This window comes from Trichomycterus rosablanca, chromosome 1 (genome assembly GCF_030014385.1).
Source record: "Trichomycterus rosablanca isolate fTriRos1 chromosome 1, fTriRos1.hap1, whole genome shotgun sequence".
In the NCBI taxonomy this organism is placed as follows: domain Eukaryota; kingdom Metazoa; phylum Chordata; class Actinopteri; order Siluriformes; family Trichomycteridae; genus Trichomycterus; species Trichomycterus rosablanca.
Genome location: NC_085988.1, coordinates 384164 through 407023, shown reverse-complemented (window position 1 = coordinate 407023; position 22860 = coordinate 384164). Strand labels below are relative to the sequence as shown.

At 36.5% G+C, this 22860-nt stretch overlaps 1 protein-coding gene and 1 long non-coding RNA gene across 2 annotated transcripts in view; one reads left to right on the top strand and one right to left on the bottom strand.

The window, feature by feature from the left end:
* Positions 1 to 22285, top strand: part of LOC134331697 (zinc finger protein 850-like) — a 64548-nt gene extending 42263 nt beyond the window's left edge. Inside the window, exons 4-6 of the mRNA XM_063013237.1 lie at positions 7573 to 9043; positions 9099 to 9103; positions 21512 to 22285. Of these exons, the coding sequence (XP_062869307.1) occupies positions 7573 to 9043; positions 9099 to 9103; positions 21512 to 21727 (1692 nt within the window). The 3' untranslated portion in view covers positions 21728 to 22285. The remainder of the gene's footprint in view (positions 1 to 7572; positions 9044 to 9098; positions 9104 to 21511) is intronic.
* On the bottom strand, positions 384 to 1027 carry LOC134332759 (uncharacterized). The gene is made up of 2 exons (XR_010015312.1): positions 923 to 1027; positions 384 to 578 (listed from the first exon to the last, which is right to left on the bottom strand). It is a non-coding gene; the product is annotated as an uncharacterized LOC134332759 (long non-coding RNA).
* Positions 22286 to 22860: the final 575 nt, after the last annotated feature.

The following is a 22860-nucleotide window of genomic DNA, read 5'->3' as shown; positions in this document are numbered from 1 at the left end:
GAGTTACGAGGATGGACCAGATTAAGAACGGGTTTATTAGAAAGATGGAGCAGGTAGGATGTTTTTGTTTGACTGTATCTATTAAGTACATGGAACAGTAGTCTCTTTTTAAAGGTTTTTAAAAGAGTCCCAAACTGTTTTCCTCTGCTGTCAGAACTAGTAATGGGAATTCCGGCTCCTTTAGCTCCCAAGTGGCTTCTTAGATGTTTTTGTTGCTTAAATTAATTTATTACCAAATTACATGTAAAATGAATTACTAATGTAAAAAAACATTGTATTAAATGTTTATTATTTAAATGGCTTTATTTATATACTCAACATGGAACAGTGTGTAACAACAATAAATTATAAAATACAAAAACAAAGGTCTCAATTAGACAAAAAGGTCTGATTGTGTTTATTATATATAACATCAACAAAGCATCACTCAACAAAATATAAATGAAAATGTGCAAAATAAAAAAGCAGCATCCAGGTGACAGTATTTGTAAGTATTTAGTGAAGATTGTCATTCAGAAAAAACAAGGACTTCATCTTTGAGGGGTTGATCCTGTTTCTCCTTTCTGTTATGATCTGCCCTGTTTTGGAAAAGATTCATGAAATTTTACCTTTGCACAGTCTACACCTTCGAACTGTTTATCACATTAAAATGTGTCCAAACTTTACTGTGTTTCCTGTCACTCATTTTCCTCACTTTTCCAGCGTACATACACACATGCTAAGTCTAAATTCTGTCATTGTAGCTCAATAAAACACATTATTAGTTATTTGTCATCATATCTGAGGTAAATGTTAATGTTCCCAATATGGCTGACCACACTGAATTGTGTTAGCATAAATAAAATAAATTATAATAATAAGAGCACCACGACCTTGATCAGGCTTAATAAAGCTGAATGAAGGAGTTAGTATCAGTACTTACACTGCAGTCCAGTAGGGGCGCTAATAAATCTGAACGTTGTAGATCAACCACCTCAATTCAAACAGAAGAAGAAGAAGAAGCTGCAGCAGCTGGTGTGTTTGTACTGAAGTGAATCATCTGTAAGTAAAATATTTATTTATTTATTTATTTATTACACTTTCATTATTAACTACATTCTAATTAATAACAAAACTAGAATTCATAATAAAATATCACTGTGAGGATTTGAGGAGCTTTAACTTCCTTTTCACACAAACTACTAGCTTCTCCGCTAACTGTTAGCATCTCACATGATTCAGTTCTGATGAACCGATTCATTTGAACCGATCCAGCGAAATGAATCAGTTTATCAGAACTAAATCTAACATTTTTATAGAAACAAATCGAGTTATATTTTTATTTACATTTATGATATTTAGTGGACTTCAATATTTAAAACACATCTTTATTTCTTTATTTCACTGATGAAAGTAGAAAGAAAAGATTTCCAATGTTTCACTGATTAACTTCACTGCAGTTTGTAAATAGAAACATATTTAGAATTTGATGCTGTAACAGACTCCAAAAATGTGCTCCAGAGGTGTTTAGCTCTGAGATCCATCATCTTTTCTATTAATGAGACGCCTCCACGTTAATGGAACCCTCACACAGTACCAGTCAGAAGTTCTTTTATTATTTTCTACATTGTAGATTCATATTGAAGACATCAAAACTATGAAGGAACACACATGGAATCATGGAATAAACAAAAAGTCATGAAACAAACCTGAATATGTTTTAAATAGATGTTTTTAATATCGATTAAGCACCATCTGAATCCATTTAGCTCCAGACTCATTCCAACAAGATGTAAGAAGTTCTATTGGAGGTCTTTTCTGCCAGATGCTGCCCACAATAGTTGTAACGTTCTCACCGTGTTTAGAGCTTCACAGAATAAACAATAGCCAATTAAAAGAATGAGGCAGAATATTCCTTAAAGGAGAAATAAGTACATCTATCTATCTTTGTATTAGATCTTTAATAATGCAGTCAGCAGAAGAGGGACACGTCACCCCGGAGGATCTACAACATGAAGGATTCCAGAAGAAACCAATAAAAAAGGAAGAAGATGAAGATGAGGACGATGATTTCTTCTGTAAGTAAATATGGAGCAATGAGCCATTTCTCCACCACACAGTGTGGTACAGTACACTATGGTACAGTGCAGTGTGGTACAGTACAGTGTGGTACAGTACAGTGTGGTACAGTACAGTATGGTACAGTATGGTACAGTACAGTGTTGTACAGTACGGTGTTGTACAGTACAGTGTGGTACAGTACAGTGTGGTACAGTACAGTATGGTACAGTACAGTATGGTACAGTACAGTGTTGTACAGTACGGTGTTGTACAGTACAGTGTGGTACAGTACAGTGTGGTACAGTACAGTATGGTACAGTACAGTGTAGTACAGTACAGTGTGGTACAGGACAGTGTAGTACAGTACAGTGTGGTACAGTACAGTATGGTACAGTACAGTATGGTACAGTACAGTGTTGTACAGTACGGTGTTGTACAGTACAGTGTAGTACAGTACAGTGTGGTACAGGACAGTGTAGTACAGTACAGTGTGGTACAGTACAGTATGGTACAGTACAGTATGGTACAGTACAGTGTTGTACAGTACGGTGTTGTACAGTACAGTGTGGTACAGTACAGTGTGGTACAGTACAGTGTGGTACAGTGCAGTGTTGTACAGTACGGTGTTGTACAGTACAGTGTGGTGCAGTACAGTGTGGTACAGTGCAGTGTAGTACAGTACAGTGTGGTACAGTACAGTATGGTACAGTACAGTATGGTACAGTACAGTGTGGTACAGTACAGTATGGTACAGTACAGTGTGGTACAGTACAGTGTGGTACAGTACAGTGTTGTACAGTACAGTGTTGTACAGTACAGTATGGTACAATACAGTGTGGTGTGGTACAGTACAGTGTTGTACAGTACAGTGTTCAAATCTAACTAGGATTTATTTGTGATTGGAAAACCAAACCCACAATTTTACATTTCCTCCAGTTGTTGAGTTTCTTCTTCACATGTTGATGGAATTTCAGGTGAAGGATCTTTAATTCCTGTGGAACAAGTCATCTCTGAGGAACATCTCACCCAAGTGGACCAACAGTTTGGAGGTTTCCAGATGAAGCCTGTGAAGAAGGAAGAACCTGAAGATACAGGTAGGTAATATCCAAATAGTGTGTCTAGAGTGGATGCTCCATTGGGGTAAACACATCAGTAGAAGGAAAGGAGAGATTGTCTGTAACCATCAGACCTTGAGCAGCCTGTTTGTCTGTAGCATCAGCTAGAGCGTTACCTTTGGTAATTTCAGAATTGGACGAGTTAAATTAACTGTGAATTGGCAATGAACTTACTATCAGCAGAAACAAATCCTCTTTCTGACCATATTTTCCCAAAATCATGTGCAACCCCATACGCCTACCTTGAGTCTGTGTAAATGGTCACAACCTGTCCAGAGAAAATAGTGCAGGCTCGTGTCAATGCTACAAGTTCAGCTGCCTGTGCAGACTTGTAAGGAAGAGAAGAAGCCTCAACCACAAAATGGAAGATGTGTATCGCCTCATGGCCTAATACTAGAAGATTCATGAATAATAGCCAAACAGTCGTGGTCAGGGTCCACTTCACTGCCAGAGTGCTGCAGGAGGTCCTGAAGTAGTTTAGCAGGAGAGGTGGCAGAGGACAGCGGTTTAATGTGGAACACAGAATAACTTCATACCCTGATCTACGTTGTGCAGTTATACGTTGTGTTCATATGTTTTGTAAAATATGAATAACTTGATGTGGTGTGAGCAGAATGAGGATTATTTTCTGTGTGTCCTGTAACATCTACAGCCTTTGTTGAGACTAAAGCCAAGATATTGAGTCTTTGCAATACTGTAGTTTGTGCAGTGACACCTTAAATGCACTTGGTGCTAGGTGTTGAAGAAGTAGTAGGGATGCTTGATGGCAGGTATCTTCATCCTTGGCAACAACCAGCAGGTCGTCAGCATAGTTGATAAGTGTAGAGCCCACAGGTAAGATAAGGCCTTCCAAAGCATGTCTGACCACAGCAGAGAAAACTGCTGGACTGACAACGAATCCACGAATATCAACAACTGTGTACCGTTAGTAAGAGGCAGGTACAGATGTGAGTATTGTGATTACATCTGCCTTTAAAACTGGGTTCACAGGTCTGTTATAGGCAGAAAGAGTAGGAACAATGATGCCCTGAGCTAAACATGATAAGATGGCAGGTTGTATTCCACTCTCCTTATTAGCAGACAGGGGATATTGTTTTACAAATACTGGCTCCTGTGTCTTTAAAGAATTACACGGAATAAGACCGGCCTCGTTCTTGTGGGTGGTCTACAATGAAATAGGAACTGAGAACAGGTGTTCAGGGATAGAGAAAGAGGAAAGAGCATGAGAGCATTGTACATCCTGTAACTGTGGATGATCGTTTGAAACAGAAAACACAAGCCTCAGAATTAGTGTTACTCAGAATAAGGTAATAGTGACGCCAAGTTTACTGCATTAAATCGCATCCCAAATTAAAAGGTAAGTTTGTAATGACCACGAATCGATGAGTAAAGGAAATGGTTGTAAAACCGTATCAACAGATAACAGATGTGTAAGTGGACAGTTAGTTGAGACCCCTTCTATACCCACAGACCTTAATTTGTTGTTAGAGACTGGACTATTGTACTGACGACCATGTAAAGAAAAATCACTTACCTGAACTGACTTGCCCACATTCTCCACCATTTGTTAGATCTGCTGCTCAGATAGGATAGGATCTAGTGGGGACATAAAACCTGATTAAACAGGGGCGTGGTTAACTAGTGCTGAAATAAAAACCTCTGTTGCAACACAGAGGCTAGAGGAGAACAAGTCACCAAAAGTATAAGAACACTGATAATTTATCTAACAGTTTGGAAGAAGCGTTTAGCATTAGGCATGATATAAGCAGAAAAGAGGGCGTTTGTGTAATGATTGGAGGATCATGTTGTGCTTTCATACCAAATAATACAGCTTCTGATGGTACTATTACAAAAGCTTTGCAGGGTCTAACTACTATGGTAAATGAGTTGGCTACAAATTCTGGATTCGAAACTTTCGACTCCTTGAATCATGGTGTGGGCCGCAGTGGTGCCGGGTTCCGAGCGTCAGAGATGTATCATTCTCCTCTTATAGTTGAAGTTCAGAGTGAACTCCACGAGTCCACTTGCTGCTCAAAGCTGATGAACCCTGGGGTCCTGTCCGGGTGCCAAGATTTGTGGTGGAAATAAGTTCTGATTCACCTCTTGGAAAAGTCAAAGCAAGCTTTATTAAGGAAACAGAGAGACACTTAGACAAAGAGAGATGAAGAAGTGCTGTCTGACCTACACAGACTTATAAACCTGATAGGACATGGAAATAATAAAACTTCCTGCACAACAACAAGTTACAGTACATGTCATGTACAACCCCAATTTCAATGAAGTTGGGACGTTGTGTAAAACATAAATAAAAACAGATTACGATGATTTGCAAATCCTTTTCAACCCATATTCAATTGAATACACTACAAAGACAAGATATTTAATGTTCAAACAGATAAACTTTATTGTTTTTTTGCAAATATTCACTCATTTTGAATTTTATACCTGCAACACGTTCCAAAGAAGTTGGGACAGGGGCGTGTTTACCACTGTGTTACATCATCTTTCCTTTTAACAACACTCAATAAGCGTTTTGGAACTGAGGACACTAATTGTTGAAGCTTTGTAGGTGGAATTCTTCTCCATTCTTGCTTGATGTACAACTTCAGTTGCTCAACAGTCCGGGGTCTCCGTTGTCGTATTTTGCGCTTTATAATGCACCACACATTTTCAATGGGAGACAGGTCTGGACTGCAGGCAGGCCAGTCTAGTACCCGCTCTCTTTTACTACGAAGCCACGCTGTTGTAACACGTGCAGAAGGTGGCTTGGCATCGTCTCGCTGAAATAAGCAGGGACGTCCCTGAAAAAGACGTTGCTTGGATGGCAGCATATGTTGCTCCAAAACCTGTATGTACCTTTCAGCATTAATGGTGCCTTCACAGATGTGCAAGTTACCCATGCCATGGGTACTAACACACCCCCATACCATCAGAGATGCTGGCTTATGAACTTAGCGCTGATAACAATCCGGACAGTCCTTTTCCTCTTTGGCCCGGAGGACACGACGTCCATGATTTCCAAAAACAATTTGAAATGTGGACTCGTCAGACTACAGGACACTTTTCCACTTTGCGTCGGTCCATCTCAGATGAGCTCGGGCCCAGAGAAGCCGGCGGTGTTTCTGGGTGTTGTTGATATATGGCTTTGGCTTTGCATGGTAGAGTTTTAACTTGCACTTGTAGATGGAGCGAGGAACTGTGTTCACTGACGATGGTTTTCTGAAGTGTTCCTGAACCCATGTGGTAATATCCGCTACAGAATGATGTGGGTTTTTAATGCAGTGCTGCCCGAGGGATCGAAGGTCACGGGTGGTCAATGCTGGTTTTCGGCCTTGCCGCTTACTTGCACAGATTTCTCCAGATTCTCTTTATCTTTTGATGATATTATGGACTGTAGATGATGATAATCCCTAAATTCCTTGCAATTGCACGTTGAGAAACGTTGTTCTTAAACTATTTGCTCACCCAGTTGTTCACAAAGTGGTGAACCTTGCTTGTGAATGACTGAGCCTTTCGGGGATGCTCCCTTTATACCCAATCATGACATTTACCTGTTTCCAATTAACCTGTTCACCTGTGGAATGTTCCAAACAGGTGTTTTTTGAGCATTCCTCAACTTTCCCAGTTTTTTGTTGCCCCTGTCCCAACTTCTTTGGAATGTGTTGCAGGCATCAAATTCAAAATGAGTGAATATTTGCAAAAAAACAATAACGTTTATCCGTTTGAACATTAAATATCTTGTCTTTGTAGTGTATTCAATTAAATATGGGTTGAAAAGGATTTGCAAATAATCGTATTCTGTTTTTATTTATGTTTTCCAATTTCATTGGAATTGGGGTTGTAAATAATGATAGATTACAGCAAAGCAGCCCCACAACATTATGGATCCCCCACCATGTTTCACTGTAGGTAGATGTGAACATAATGCTGGTATACATTGCAGAGGTTCTTCTCGGCCTTTCTCCATAGAGCCCTGCTTTGTTCAGTGTGTGGTGTATGGTAAGGATTGAAACTCCAGATGTCTTCAGTTCAGCCTGAAGTGCTTTGGACTGGGTTGTTGGACTGGGTTTCTTAGCCACATTTTAAATAACTTTTCGTTGGGTTCTCTCATTGATTTTCCTGAAGGTTCCTCAAGTAGCAAACATAACGTTTGTTGTTTATTGTTTATTTATATAAATATATTTTATTGTTTTCTGCTTCAGAACTGAACAAGGATTTCTCCTGCTCCTCGTGTCCACGTTCCTCTACAACCCAAAATCACCTCCACAATCACATCAAGAGCTGCAACCATGATAAATATGAGACTCTGGTGAAGATTAAGACTGAACATGAGGATCTGACGCCCACCAGAAGCTCCAGTAATCAGCAAACGTCCTCTGGTACTGTCAGCATTAACACCTCTCTCAGTCCCACACAGGAAGAAGGAAACGTCTGCTCACAGTGTGGGAAGAGCTTCAGGTTCCAGAGTGAACTCAAAATCCACCAGCGCATTCACACTGGAGAGAAACCGTATCAGTGCTCACAGTGTGGGAAGAGTTTTAATCAACAGAATCATCTGAAACAACACCAGCGCATTCACACTGGAGAGAAACCATATCAGTGCTCACAGTGTGGGAGGAGCTTTAATAGACTGAGTCATCTCAAAGATCACCAGCGCATTCACACTGGAGAGAAACCGTATCAGTGCTCACAGTGTGGGAAGAGCTTTAATAGACAGAGTGATCTCAAAATACACCAGCACATTCACACTGGAGAGAAACCGTATCAGTGCTCACAGTGTGAAAAGAGTTTTAATAAACAGAGTGATCTCAAAATACACCAGCGCATTCATACTGGAGAGAAACCATATCAATGCTCACAGTGTGGTAAGAGCTTTCATATAAAGAGTGTTCTCAAAGATCACCAGCGCATTCACACTGGAGAGAAACCGTATCTGTGCTTACAGTGTGGGAAGAGCTTCATTAGACAGAGTGATCTCAAAATACATCAGCGCATTCACACTGGAGAGAAATCATATCAGTGCTCACAGTGTTCGAGGAGTTTTAATCAACAGAGTGATCTCAAAATACACCAGCGCATTCATACTGGAGAGAAACCATATCAATGCTCAGAGTGTGGTAAGACCTTTCATATAAAGAGTGTTCTCAAAGATCACCAGCGCATTCACACTGGAGAGAAACCGTATCAGTGCTTACAGTGTGGGAAGAGCTTTAATAGACAGAGTGATCTCAAAATACACCAGCGCTTTCACACTGGAGAAAAACCATATCAATGCTCACAGTGTGGGAAGAGCTTTCATATAAAGAGTGTTCTCAAAGATCACCAGCGCATTCACACTGGAGAGAAACCGTATCAGTGCTTACAGTGTGGGAAGAGCTTTATTAGACAGAGTGATCTCAAAATACACCAGCACATTCACACTGGAGAAAAACCATATCAATGCTCACAGTGTGGGAAGAGCTTTCATATAAAGAGTGTTCTCAAAGATCACCAGCGCATTCACACTGGAGAGAAACCGTATCAGTGCTCTCAGTGTGGGAAGAGCTTTTTTAGACAGAGTGATCTCAAAATACACCAGCGCATTCACACTGGAGAGAAACCGTATCAGTGCTCACAGTGTGGGAAGAGCTTTCATATAAAGAGTGTTCTCAAAGATCACCAGCGCATTCACACTGGAGAGAAACCGTATCAGTGCTCTCAGTGTGGGAAGAGCTTTTTTAGACAGAGTGATCTCAAAATACACCAGCGCATTCACACTGGAGAGAAACCGTATCAGTGCTCACAGTGTGGGAAGAGCTTTAATCAACAGAGTAATCTCAACATGCACCAGCGCATTCACACTGGAGAGAAACCATATCAGTGCTCACAGTGTGGGAAGAGTTTTACTCATTTTAAAACATTTAAGAAACACAAGTGTGACACATTCAATTGTACCGAATAAACGAAGGGTTTGATTTTTAATACCACTTTCCCAAAGTAATCACCAAGTGTTCCTGTTAATGTAGCAGCAGCTGTAATGGACTCCTGAAAGGATTTCTAACTGTAGAGAACTTAGAGAACTTAGACTTGGGAGGAACACCAAAGAAGAGGTTTTAGGATGTGGTGAGGGAGGAATGCAGGTGGTTGGTGTGATAGAGGAGGATGTTCAAGACAGGACAAGATACTGAAGTGCATTACAGAAATGATCCTTATATTTATCACAACTGAAGAGACTCTATCTGACCCACAACCAGCTTCAGTCCAGCTTTAAGGTGCCAATTTAAAGCTGCAGCTACTTTCTTACCTAATAACATCTCAGTCCATGATGATGTAAAGCTTGCTCGATTGTGGACAGTGTCAGCCATGTTTCAGCAGCTTCTAACTCATAGCAGACCAGTTTGTTGATGGTTGTTCTGATGAAATGTTCTGTCAGCAGAAGCAAACAGTTTGGGACATTATTAGTTATCTGCCATCATATCTGAGGTAAATGTTAATGTTCTGAATATGACTGACCACACTGAATTGTGTTAGCATACATGCTAAGTCTAAATTCTGTTATTGTAGCTGAATAAACACCATTATTAGTTATCTGCCATCATATCTGAGGTAAATGTTAATGTAATCAATATGGCTGACCACACTGAATTGTGTTAGCATACATGCTAAGTCTAAATTCTGTTATTGTAGCTTAATAAAAAACATTATTAGTTATCTGTCATCATATCTGAGGTAAATGTTAATGTAATCAATATGGCTGACCACACTGAATTGTGTTAGCATACATGCTAAGTCTAAATTCTGTTATTGTAGCTTAATAAAAAACATTATTAGTTATCTGTCATCATATCTGAGGTAAATGTTAATGTAATCAATATGGCTGACCACACTGAATTGTGTTAGCATACATGCTAAGTCTAAATTCTGTTATTGTAGCTGAATAAACACCATTATTAGTTATCTGTCATCATATCTGAGGTAAATGTTAATGTAATCAATATGGCTGACCACACTGAATTGTGTTAGCATACATGCTAAGTCTAAATTCTGTTATTGTAGCTTAATAAAAAACATTATTAGTTATCTGTCATCATATCTGAGGTAAATGTTAATGTAATCAATATGGCTGACCACACTGAATTGTGTTAGCATACATGCTAAGTCTAAATTCTGTTATTGTAGCTTAATAAAAAACATTATTAGTTATCTGTCATCATATCTGAGGTAAATGTTAATGTAATCAATATGGCTGACCACACTGAATTGTGTTAGCATACATGCTAAGTCTAAATTCTGTTATTGTAGCTAAATAAAAAACATTATTAGTTATCTGTCATCATATCTGAGGTAAATGTTAATGTTCTCAATATGGCTGACCACACTGAATTGTGTTAGCATACATGCTAAGTCTAAATTCTGTTATTGTAGCTAAATAAAAAACATTATTAGTTATCTGTCATCATATCTGAGGTAAATGTTAATGTTCCCAATATGGCTGACCACACTGAATTGTGTTAGCATACATGCTAAGTCTAAATTCTGTTATTGTAGCTGAATAAACACCATTATTAGTTATCTGCCATCATATCTGAGGTAAATGTTAATGTTCTCAATATGACTGACCACACTGAATTGTGTTAGCATACATGCTAAGTCTAAATTCTGTTATTGTAGCTAAATAAAAAACATTATTAGTTATCTGTCATCATATCTGAGGTAAATGTTAATGTTCTCAATATGACTGACCACACTGAATTGTGTTAGCATACATGCTAAGTCTAAATTCTGTTATTGTAGCTAAATAAAAAACATTATTAGTTATCTGTCATCATATCTGAGGTAAATGTTAATGTTCCCAATATGGCTGACCACACTGAATTGTGTTAGCATACATGCTAAGTCTAAATTCTGTTATTGTAGCTGAATAAACACCATTATTAGTTATCTGCCATCATATCTGAGGTAAATGTTAATGTAATCAATATGGCTGACCACACTGAATTGTGTTAGCATACATGCTAAGTCTAAATTCTGTTATTGTAGCTGAATAAAAACCATTATTAGTTATCTGCCATCATATCTGAGGTAAATGTTAATGTTCCCAATATGGCTGACCACACTGAATTGTGTTAGCATACATGCTAAGTCTAAATTCTGTTATTGTAGCTGAATAAAAACCATTATTAGTTATCTGCCATCATATCTGAGGTAAATGTTAATGTTCCCAATATGACTGACCACACTGAAATGTGTTAGCATACATGCTAAGTCTAAATTCTGTTATTGTAGCTGAATAAACACCATTATTAGTTATCTGCCATCATATCTGAGGTAAATGTTAATGTTCTCAATATGACTGACCACACTGAAATGTGTTAGCATACATGCTAAGTATAAATTCTGTTATTGTAGCTGAATAAACACCATTATTAGTTATCTGCCATCATATCTGAGGTAAATGTTAATGTTCCCAATATAACTGACCACACTGAATTGTGTTAGCATACATGCTAAGTCTAAATTCTGTTATTGTAGCTGAATAAACACCATTATTAGTTATCTGCCATCATATCTGAGGTAAATGTTAATGTTCCCAATATGACTGACCACACTGAATTGTGTTAGCATACATGCTAAGTCTAAATTCTGACATTGTAGCTAAATAAAAAACATTATTAGTTATCCGTCATCATATCTGAGGTAAATGTTAATGTTCTCAATATGGCTGACCACACTGAATTGTGTTAGCATACATGCTAAGTCTAAATTCTGACATTGTAGCTAAATAAAAAACATTATTAGTTATCTGCCATCATATCTGAGGTAAATGTTAATGTTCCCAATATGGCTGACCACACTGAATTGTGTTAGCATACATGCTAAGTCTAAATTCTGTTATTGTAGCTGAATAAACACCATTATTAGTTATCTGCCATCATATCTGAGGTAAATGTTAATGTTCCCAATATGGCTGACCACACTGAATTGTGTTAGCATACATGCTAAGTCTAAATTCTGTTATTGTAGCTGAATAAAAACCATTATTAGTTATCTGCCATCATATCTGAGGTAAATGTTAATGTTCCCAATATGACTGACCACACTGAATTGTGTTAGCATACATGCTAAGTCTAAATTCTGTTATTGTAGCTGAATAAACACCATTATTAGTTATCTGCCATCATATCTGAGGTAAATGTTAATGTTCTCAATATGACTGACCACACTGAAATGTGTTAGCATACATGCTAAGTATAAATTCTGTTATTGTAGCTGAATAAACACCATTATTAGTTATCTGCCATCATATCTGAGGTAAATGTTAATGTTCTCAATATGACTGACCACACTGAATTGTGTTAGCATACATGCTAAGTCTAAATTCTGTTATTGTAGCTAAATAAAAAACATTATTAGTTATCTGCCATCATATCTGAGGTAAATGTTAATGTTCCCAATATGGCTGACCACACTGAATTGTGTTAGCATACATGCTAAGTCTAAATTCTGTTATTGTAGCTGAATAAACACCATTATTAGTTATCTGCCATCATATCTGAGGTAAATGTTAATGTTCCCAATATGGCTGACCACACTGAATTGTGTTAGCATACATGCTAAGTCTAAATTCTGTTATTGTAGCTGAATAAAAACCATTATTAGTTATCTGCCATCATATCTGAGGTAAATGTTAATGTTCCCAATATGACTGACCACACTGAATTGTGTTAGCATACATGCTAAGTCTAAATTCTGTTATTGTAGCTGAATAAACACCATTATTAGTTATCTGTCATCATATCTGAGGTAAATGTTAATGTTCTCAATATGACTGACCACACTGAAATGTGTTAGCATACATGCTAAGTCTAAATTCTGTTATTGTAGCTGAATAAACACCATTATTAGTTATCTGCCATCATATCTGAGGTAAATGTTAATGTTCCCAATATAACTGACCACACTGAATTGTGTTAGCATACATGCTAAGTCTAAATTCTGTTATTGTAGCTAAATAAACACCATTATTAGTTATCTGCCATCATATCTGAGGTAAATGTTAATGTAATCAATATGGCTGACCACACTGAATTGTGTTAGCATACATGCTAAGTCTAAATTCTGTTATTGTAGCTGAATAAACACCATTATTAGTTATCTGCCATCATATCTGAGGTAAATGTTAATGTTCCCAATATGGCTGACCACACTGAATTGTGTTAGCATACATGCTAAGTCTAAATTCTGTTATTGTAGCTGAATAAACACCATTATTAGTTATCTGCCATCATATCTGAGGTAAATGTTAATGTTCCCAATATAACTGACCACACTGAATTGTGTTAGCATACATGCTAAGTCTAAATTCTGTTATTGTAGCTAAATAAACACCATTATTAGTTATCTGCCATCATATCTGAGGTAAATGTTAATGTTCTCAATATGACTGACCACACTGAATTGTGTTAGCATACATGCTAAGTCTAAATTCTGTTATTGTAGCTGAATAAACACCATTATTAGTTATCTGCCATCATATCTGAGGTAAATGTTAATGTTCCCAATATAACTGACCACACTGAATTGTGTTAGCATACATGCTAAGTCTAAATTCTGTTATTGTAGCTAAATAAACACCATTATTAGTTATCTGTCATCATATCTGAGGTAAATGTTAATGTTCCCAATATGACTGACCACACTGAATTGTGTTAGCATACATGCTAAGTCTAAATTCTATCATTGTAGCTAAATAAAAACCATTATTAGTTATCTGCCATCATATCTGAGGTAAATGTTAATGTTCTCAATATGACTGACCACACTGAAATGTGTTAGCATACATGCTAAGTCTAAATTCTATCATTGTAGCTAAATAAAAACCATTATTAGTTATCTGCCATCATATCTGAGGTAAATGTTAATGTAATCAATATGGCTGACCACACTGAATTGTGTTAGCATACATGCTAAGTCTAAATTCTGTTATTGTAGCTAAATAAACACCATTATTAGTTATCTGCCATCATATCTGAGGTAAATGTTAATGTTCCCAATATAACTGACCACACTGAATTGTGTTAGCATACATGCTAAGTCTAAATTCTGTTATTGTAGCTAAATAAACACCATTATTAGTTATCTGCCATCATATCTGAGGTAAATGTTAATGTTCTCAATATGACTGACCACACTGAATTGTGTTAGCATACATGCTAAGTCTAAATTCTGTTATTGTAGCTGAATAAACACCATTATTAGTTATCTGCCATCATATCTGAGGTAAATGTTAATGTTCCCAATATAACTGACCACACTGAATTGTGTTAGCATACATGCTAAGTCTAAATTCTGTTATTGTAGCTAAATAAACACCATTATTAGTTATCTGCCATCATATCTGAGGTAAATGTTAATGTTCTCAATATGACTGACCACACTGAAATGTGTTAGCATACATGCTAAGTCTAAATTCTGTTATTGTAGCTGAATAAACACCATTATTAGTTATCTGCCATCATATCTGAGGTAAATGTTAATGTTCTCAATATGACTGACCACACTGAATTGTGTTAGCATACATGCTAAGTCTAAATTCTGTTATTGTAGCTGAATAAACACCATTATTAGTTATCTGTCATCATATCTGAGGTAAATGTTAATGTTCCCAATATAACTGACCACACTGAATTGTGTTAGCATACATGCTAAGTCTAAATTCTGTTATTGTAGCTAAATAAAACCCATTATTAGTTATCTGCCATCATATCTGAGGTAAATGTTAATGTTCTCAATATGACTGACCACACTGAATTGTGTTAGCATACATGCTAAGTCTAAATTCTGTTATTGTAGCTAAATAAAACCCATTATTAGTTATCTGCCATCATATCTGAGGTAAATGTTAATGTTCCCAATATAACTGACCACACTGAATTGTGTTAGCATACATGCTAAGTCTAAATTCTGTTATTGTAGCTAAATAAAAACCATTATTAGTTATCTGCCATCATATCTGAGGTAAATGTTAATGTTCTCAATATGACTGACCACACTGAATTGTGTTAGCATACATGCTAAGTCTAAATTCTGTTATTGTAGCTAAATAAAAACCATTATTAGTTATCTGCCATCATATCTGAGGTAAATGTTAATGTTCTCAATATGACTGACCACACTGAATTGTGTTAGCATACATGCTAAGTCTAAATTCTGTTATTGTAGCTAAATAAACACCATTATTAGTTATCTGCCATCATATCTGAGGTAAATGTTAATGTTCTCAATATGACTGACCACACTGAAATGTGTTAGCATACATGCTAAGTCTAAATTCTGTTATTGTAGCTGAATAAACACCATTATTAGTTATCTGCCATCATATCTGAGGTAAATGTTAATGTTCCCAATATGGCTGACCACACTGAATTGTGTTAGCATACATGCTAAGTCTAAATTCTGTTATTGTAGCTGAATAAAAACCATTATTAGTTATCTGCCATCATATCTGAGGTAAATGTAATGTTCCCAATATGACTGACCACACTGAAATGTGTTAGCATACATGCTAAGTCTAAATTCTGTTATTGTAGCTGAATAAACACCATTATTAGTTATCTGTCGTCATATCTGAGGTAAATGTTAATGTTCCCAATATAACTGACCACACTGAATTGTGTTAGCATACATGCTAAGTCTAAATTCTGTTATTGTAGCTGAATAAACACCATTATTAGTTATCTGCCATCATATCTGAGGTAAATGTTAATGTTCCCAATATGACTGACCACACTGAATTGTGTTAGCATACATGCTAAGTCTAAATTCTGTTATTGTAGCTAAATAAACACCATTATTAGTTATCTGCCATCATATCTGAGGTAAATGTTAATGTTCTCAATATGACTGACCACACTGAAATGTGTTAGCATACATGCTAAGTCTAAATTCTGTTATTGTAGCTGAATAAACACCATTATTAGTTATCTGCCATCATATCTGAGGTAAATGTTAATGTTCCCAATATAACTGACCACACTGAATTGTGTTAGCATACATGCTAAGTCTAAATTCTGTTATTGTAGCTAAATAAACACCATTATTAGTTATCTGCCATCATATCTGAGGTAAATGTTAATGTTCTCAATATGACTGACCACACTGAATTGTGTTAGCATACATGCTAAGTCTAAATTCTGTTATTGTAGCTGAATAAACACCATTATTAGTTATCTGCCATCATATCTGAGGTAAATGTTAATGTTCCCAATATAACTGACCACACTGAATTGTGTTAGCATACATGCTAAGTCTAAATTCTGTTATTGTAGCTAAATAAACACCATTATTAGTTATCTGCCATCATATCTGAGGTAAATGTTAATGTTCTCAATATGACTGACCACACTGAAATGTGTTAGCATACATGCTAAGTCTAAATTCTGTTATTGTAGCTGAATAAACACCATTATTAGTTATCTGCCATCATATCTGAGGTAAATGTTAATGTTCCCAATATAACTGACCACACTGAATTGTGTTAGCATACATGCTAAGTCTAAATTCTGTTATTGTAGCTAAATAAACACCATTATTAGTTATCTGCCATCATATCTGAGGTAAATGTTAATGTTCTCAATATGACTGACCACACTGAATTGTGTTAGCATACATGCTAAGTCTAAATTCTGTTATTGTAGCTGAATAAACACCATTATTAGTTATCTGTCATCATATCTGAGGTAAATGTTAATGTTCCCAATATAACTGACCACACTGAATTGTGTTAGCATACATGCTAAGTCTAAATTCTGTTATTGTAGCTAAATAAAACCCATTATTAGTTATCTGCCATCATATCTGAGGTAAATGTTAATGTTCTCAATATGACTGACCACACTGAATTGTGTTAGCATACATGCTAAGTCTAAATTCTGTCATTGTAGCTAAATAAAACCCATTATTAGTTATCTGCCATCATATCTGAGGTAAATGTTAATGTTCCCAATATAACTGACCACACTGAATTGTGTTAGCATACATGCTAAGTCTAAATTCTGTTATTGTAGCTAAATAAAAACCATTATTAGTTATCTGCCATCATATCTGAGGTAAATGTTAATGTTCTCAATATGACTGACCACACTGAATTGTGTTAGCATACATGCTAAGTCTAAATTCTGTTATTGTAGCTGAATAAACACCATTATTAGTTATCTGCCATCATATCTGAGGTAAATGTTAATGTTCTCAATATGACTGACCACACTGAATTGTGTTAGCATACATGCTAAGTCTAAATTCTGTTATTGTAGCTAAATAAAACCCATTATTAGTTATCTGCCATCATATCTGAGGTAAATGTTAATGTTCTCAATATGACTGACCACACTGAATTGTGTTAGCATACATGCTAAGTCTAAATTCTGTCATTGTAGCTCAATAAAGAACATTATTAGTTATCTGCCATCATATCTGAGGTAAATGTTAATGTTCTCAATATGACTGACCACACTGAATTGTGTTAGCATACATGCTAAGTCTAAATTCTGTCATTGTAGCTCAATAAAAACCATTATTAGTTATCTGCCATCATATATGAGGTAAATGTTAATGTTCTCAATATGACTGACCACACTGAATTGTGTTAGCATACATGCTAAGTCTAAATTCTGTCATTGTAGCTCAATAAAAACCATTATTAGTTATCTGTCATCATATCTGAGGTAAATGTTAATGTTCTGAATATGACTGACCACACTGAATTGTGTTAGCATACATGCTAAGTCTAAATTCTGTTATTGTAGCTAAATAAAACCCATTATTAGTTATCTGCCATCATATCTGAGGTAAATGTTAATGTTCTGAATATGACTGACCACACTGAATTGTGTTAGCATACATGCTAAGTCTAAATTCTGTTATTGTAGCTAAATAAAAACCATTATTAGTTATCTGTCATCATATCTGAGGTAAATGTTAATGTTCCCAATATGACTGACCACACTGAATTGTATTAGCAGAAATAAATTATAATAATAAGAGCACCACGACCTTGATCAGGTTTAATAAAGCTGAATGAATGAATGAGTTAGTATCAGTACTTACACTGCAGTCCAGTAGGGGCGCTAATAAACTTGAACGTTGTAGATCAACCACCTCAATTTAAACAGAAGAAGAAGAAGCTGCAGCAGCTGGTGTGTTTGTACTGAAGTGAATCATCTGTAAGTAAAATATTGATTTATTTATTTATTACACTTTAATTATTAACTACATTCTAATTAATAACAAAACTAGAGTTCATAATAAAATATCACTGTGAGGATTTGAGGAGCTTTAACTTCCTTTTCACACAAACTACTAGCTTCTCCGCTAACTGTTAGCATCTCACATGATTCAGTACTGATGAACCGATTCATTTGAACCGATCCAGCAAAATGAATCACAGTTTTGGTTGTAAGAAGGTTGTATTGGAACGTTCCCTTAACGTTATTCTGTCCAGTTTTCTTAATGTTGTGATGTTATGAAAACGTTCCCTGAACATCCCCGAGCTCATTTACACCGATTATAGGAACCTGCAGTGAGAATGTGGGAATTTAGTTCCATTGATTCAGTTCTTTTATTCTATGATGATACAGAAAATGTTGCTTTGGAATGTTCCCTAAACGTTTCCACAACATCTCACTTCTCCTGGAATGTTCTCTTTCAGTGTTTGGAGCTTTATAGTCCTAGTTTTCTTCACATTCTTAAGACGTTCAGTGTAAGTTAGTAGAACAAAAGCCAGAAACATCTTCCCAGTCTTTATTTGTGTGATCCAGCAGTACTCGGTGTTCAAGTTCAGATGATTTCAATGTTCCTTTTAACAGAACAACAGACGGAGAACATGTTCATGTTAATCCCTCTGTCCTGAACCCCCTCAGACATTCCCATTCATTTAAACAATTATCTGAATCACTCTGATCACATTTGCTATAATGCTCTAATTCAAACAGTTCATGTGATAATAGTGACATAAACTAAATCAGTGCAAACATATTTATTACAAAATGTTTTATTATTATCAATCAAATTCAATTGAAGGAACAAAAAATGAAAAAAATTTTCTATCCCTTATAAACTGAGGTAAAATCAATTAAAGTTTATTATTATTACTATTAATTATTATTATTATTATTGTTTATTATTATTACAGTCGAATCCGGTTAATTGGACCACCGGTTAATCGGACTAGCCGCTTATTCGGACCGAATCCTAAAGTACCGAAACAAATCCTATTATGTACGTGTAATGTTATTCGCTTATTTGGACCAAAATTCCGTTTAATCGGACCAAAGAACGTGAGAGCGAATAAGAAAAAGAAGCCACAAGTCGCCACTTAGAGCGGATGCAAAGCGGGTCAGCGAGATATGGGAGGATTCCTGGGCTCCCCGGGAGAATTTATGCTTTTATCAAAGGTCAGGAGGGAAATGAAGGCAGTCCCATTGCTGCGTTAGATGTTTGTGGTGATTTTGTTCAAGTGCAGTCCGTCAAGAGAACACTGGATAAGTTCTTCAAACGTTGACTGGAATTTAGTAAGAACTTTTTTTTTTGTATTATGCTTCGCATGCTGAGTACCTATACATTGTGTTGTAGATCGTTTCGAAAAACTTGTTTGCAAATTTATTTTTCAATGAACAAAGTTCGTAAGCAACAGTAGTTCTTGTTTGTACGTTTGCTATACGTGTATATCGCACAATAAAGGTTTAATAAACATTTAATATGTTACATAAATTATAGCACGTCCCGTCTTGTAACATAGGGCATGTTCGTGTAATCGGACCAGCCGGTTATTAGGACCAAAACGATCGCGTCCCGATGTGGTCCGATTAACCGGATTCGACTGTATTATCATCAAGCAATTAATTTAAATGAATAAATGAAAAATGGGAGAGAAAAACAAATGAAGTCGGGAAGTAATTTAGGGCGTGGCTGCATTCTCCACCTGCAGAGTAAACAAAGAGGTTTATTAGGTATTTCTGCACATTAATCAGTACATGTAAAGCGTTTTTACACTGTAACCGAGCCATTCTGGGCAGCTAAAATACAAAGCTTCCCTGAAGTTATGTTGCAGTCTTTAATGTGTGTCTTACACACCTGTGGCCTGTGGCTATTTTTTAATGGTTGAATTACTGGTATGTGAGAGGATTTCACAGTGAAAATCATGTAACAGCAGTATTTCATGAGGTAAATGGCAGTGTTTAATATTCCATAAAATAATTAAACAGCTAACTTGATTAAACAAAATGAAGAAGGGGAATTATATTAGTGTTGTGGATGTTTTTATTTAAATATATATATTTTTAAATAATCTAACTAATCAATTAATCAAAAACATAATCACCAGATTGATTATGAAAATAATCGTTAGTTCCAACAAGATCTAAGAAGTTCTATTGGAGGTCTTTTCTGCCAGATGCTGCCAACAATAGTTGTAACGTTCTCACCGTGTTTAGAGCCTCACAGAATAAACAATAGCCAATTAAAAGAGTCTAAAAGAATTAGGCAGAATATTCCTTAAAGGAGAAATAAGTACATCTATCTATCTTTGTATTAGATCTTTAATAATGCAGTCAGCAGAAGAGGGACACGTCACCCCGGAGGATCTACAACATGAAGGATTCCAGAAGAAACCAATAAAAAAGGAAGAAGATGAAGATGAGGACGATGATTTCTTCTGTGAGTTAATATGGAGCAATGAGCCATTTCTCCACCAGACAGTGAGGTACAGTACAGTGTGGTACAGTACAGTGTGGTACAGTACAGTGTGGTACAGTACAGTGTGATACAGTACAGTGTGATACAGTACAGTATGGTACAGTACAGTGTGGTACAGTACAGTATGGTACAGTACAGTGTGGTACAGTATGGTACAGTACAGTGTGGTACAGTACAGTATGGTACAGTACAGTGAGGTACAGTATGGTACAGTACAGTGAGGTACAGTACAGTGAGGTACAGTACAGTGTGGTACAACGTTTGTTTTTTATTGTTTATTTATAGAAATATATTTTATTCTTTCTGCTTCAGAACTGAACAAGGATTCCGCCTGCTCCTCGTGTCCACGTTCCTCTACAACCCAAAATCACCTCCACAATCACATCAAGAGCTGCAACCATGATAAATATGAGACTTTGGTGAAGATTAAGACTGAACATGACTGAACGTCCTCTGGTACTGTCAGCATTAACACCTCTCTCAGTCCCACACAGGAAGAAGGAAACGTCTGCTCACAGTGTGGGAAGAGCTTTAATAGACAGAGTAATCTCAAAAAACACCAGTGCATTCACACTGGAGAGAAACCGTATCAGTGCTCACAGTGTGGGACAAATTTTACTAAACAGAGTGATCTCAAAATACACCAGCGCATTCACACTGGAGAGAAACCGTATTATTGCTCACAATGTGGGAGGAGTTTTAATCAACAGAGTAATCTCAAAGAGCACCAGCGCATTCACACTGGAGAGAAACCGTATCAGTGCTCACAGTGTGGGAAGAGTTTTTTTTATTCAACAACATTTAAGAAACACAAGTGTGACACATTCAATTGTACCAAATAAACGAAGGGTTTGATTTTTAATACCACATTCCCAAATCAATCACCAAGTGTTCCTGTTATTGTACCTGCAGCTGTAATGTTTAGCATGTGAACCTGTTTCTGTTTATTTTAATAAATTTGGGTACATATCCAAGGATAAGGGATGCATTTATTAAAGTAAGCAGGGCCTCTACAATGGCAGGGAGCAAATCTTTAAATAAACGAGTTGGAACAGTGAGAGATTGGATTAAAGGATTTTAGTTGGATATCATTGTTGGTGACTATTATCGTCCAGGCTGCTCAAAGACTTTTGGGTTCTAGAGCCTCTCTGCTAGAACTGTAACTCTATTTTCCCCTTCACCACCATCTGCACTCCATAGAATGCAGCTTTGTATTCATCCATGTTTCCGCTGATGCACCCCGCATTGTAAGAGGCGATGCGAGAACCTTATAACTGTCCTTGAACTGTCCTTGAACCACTGTCATGGTATGGAGTACTGGAAGTTGAGCAGATAAAAGATGAAATATCTCAAATTCATCCTGTCTGACATCAAATAAAAGTCAAAGTCAATGTAAGAAACTCTGTGTTTTTATTTTATTTACATTTTCCAGGCTGTCCCAGCTTTTTCTGATTTGGGGTTGTATATAATTATTATTGATTTTGAGGTATTTCATACACACCCATTGCTAACATTTTTGAGAAAAGAGTTTGGGGAAGGCCCTTCCCTGTTTAATTGTGTGCACAAAGACACAGTTTGGCAGGTTTGGTGTGGAGAAGCTCCAGTAGCTTGTACATCACTTCAACCCTATTTAACATATTTGGGATTAATTGGAATATTGACTGTGAGCCAGACCTTTTCATCCAACATCAGAACACGTTTGCTTAATTTTGACTTGAATAGGCGCTGATTTCATCTTGTGAAAAGCCTGTTCTAAAGAGTGAAGACTGTTAGAGTTGTGAAGGGTGGGTGGTTGAGAGAACTCCATGTTTATACCCAGGGTTTTAGAGTGGGATGTCCAGCAAGCTCATGGTCCATATACAGAATCATTTCATTAATTAAATAATTTATTTATTAATCAATAACATCCCTACCTCCCTCTCCAGGCTTTTAAAGGCTGCTGTAGAAAAAAAACAACTTCTAGAAGTCTGAACTC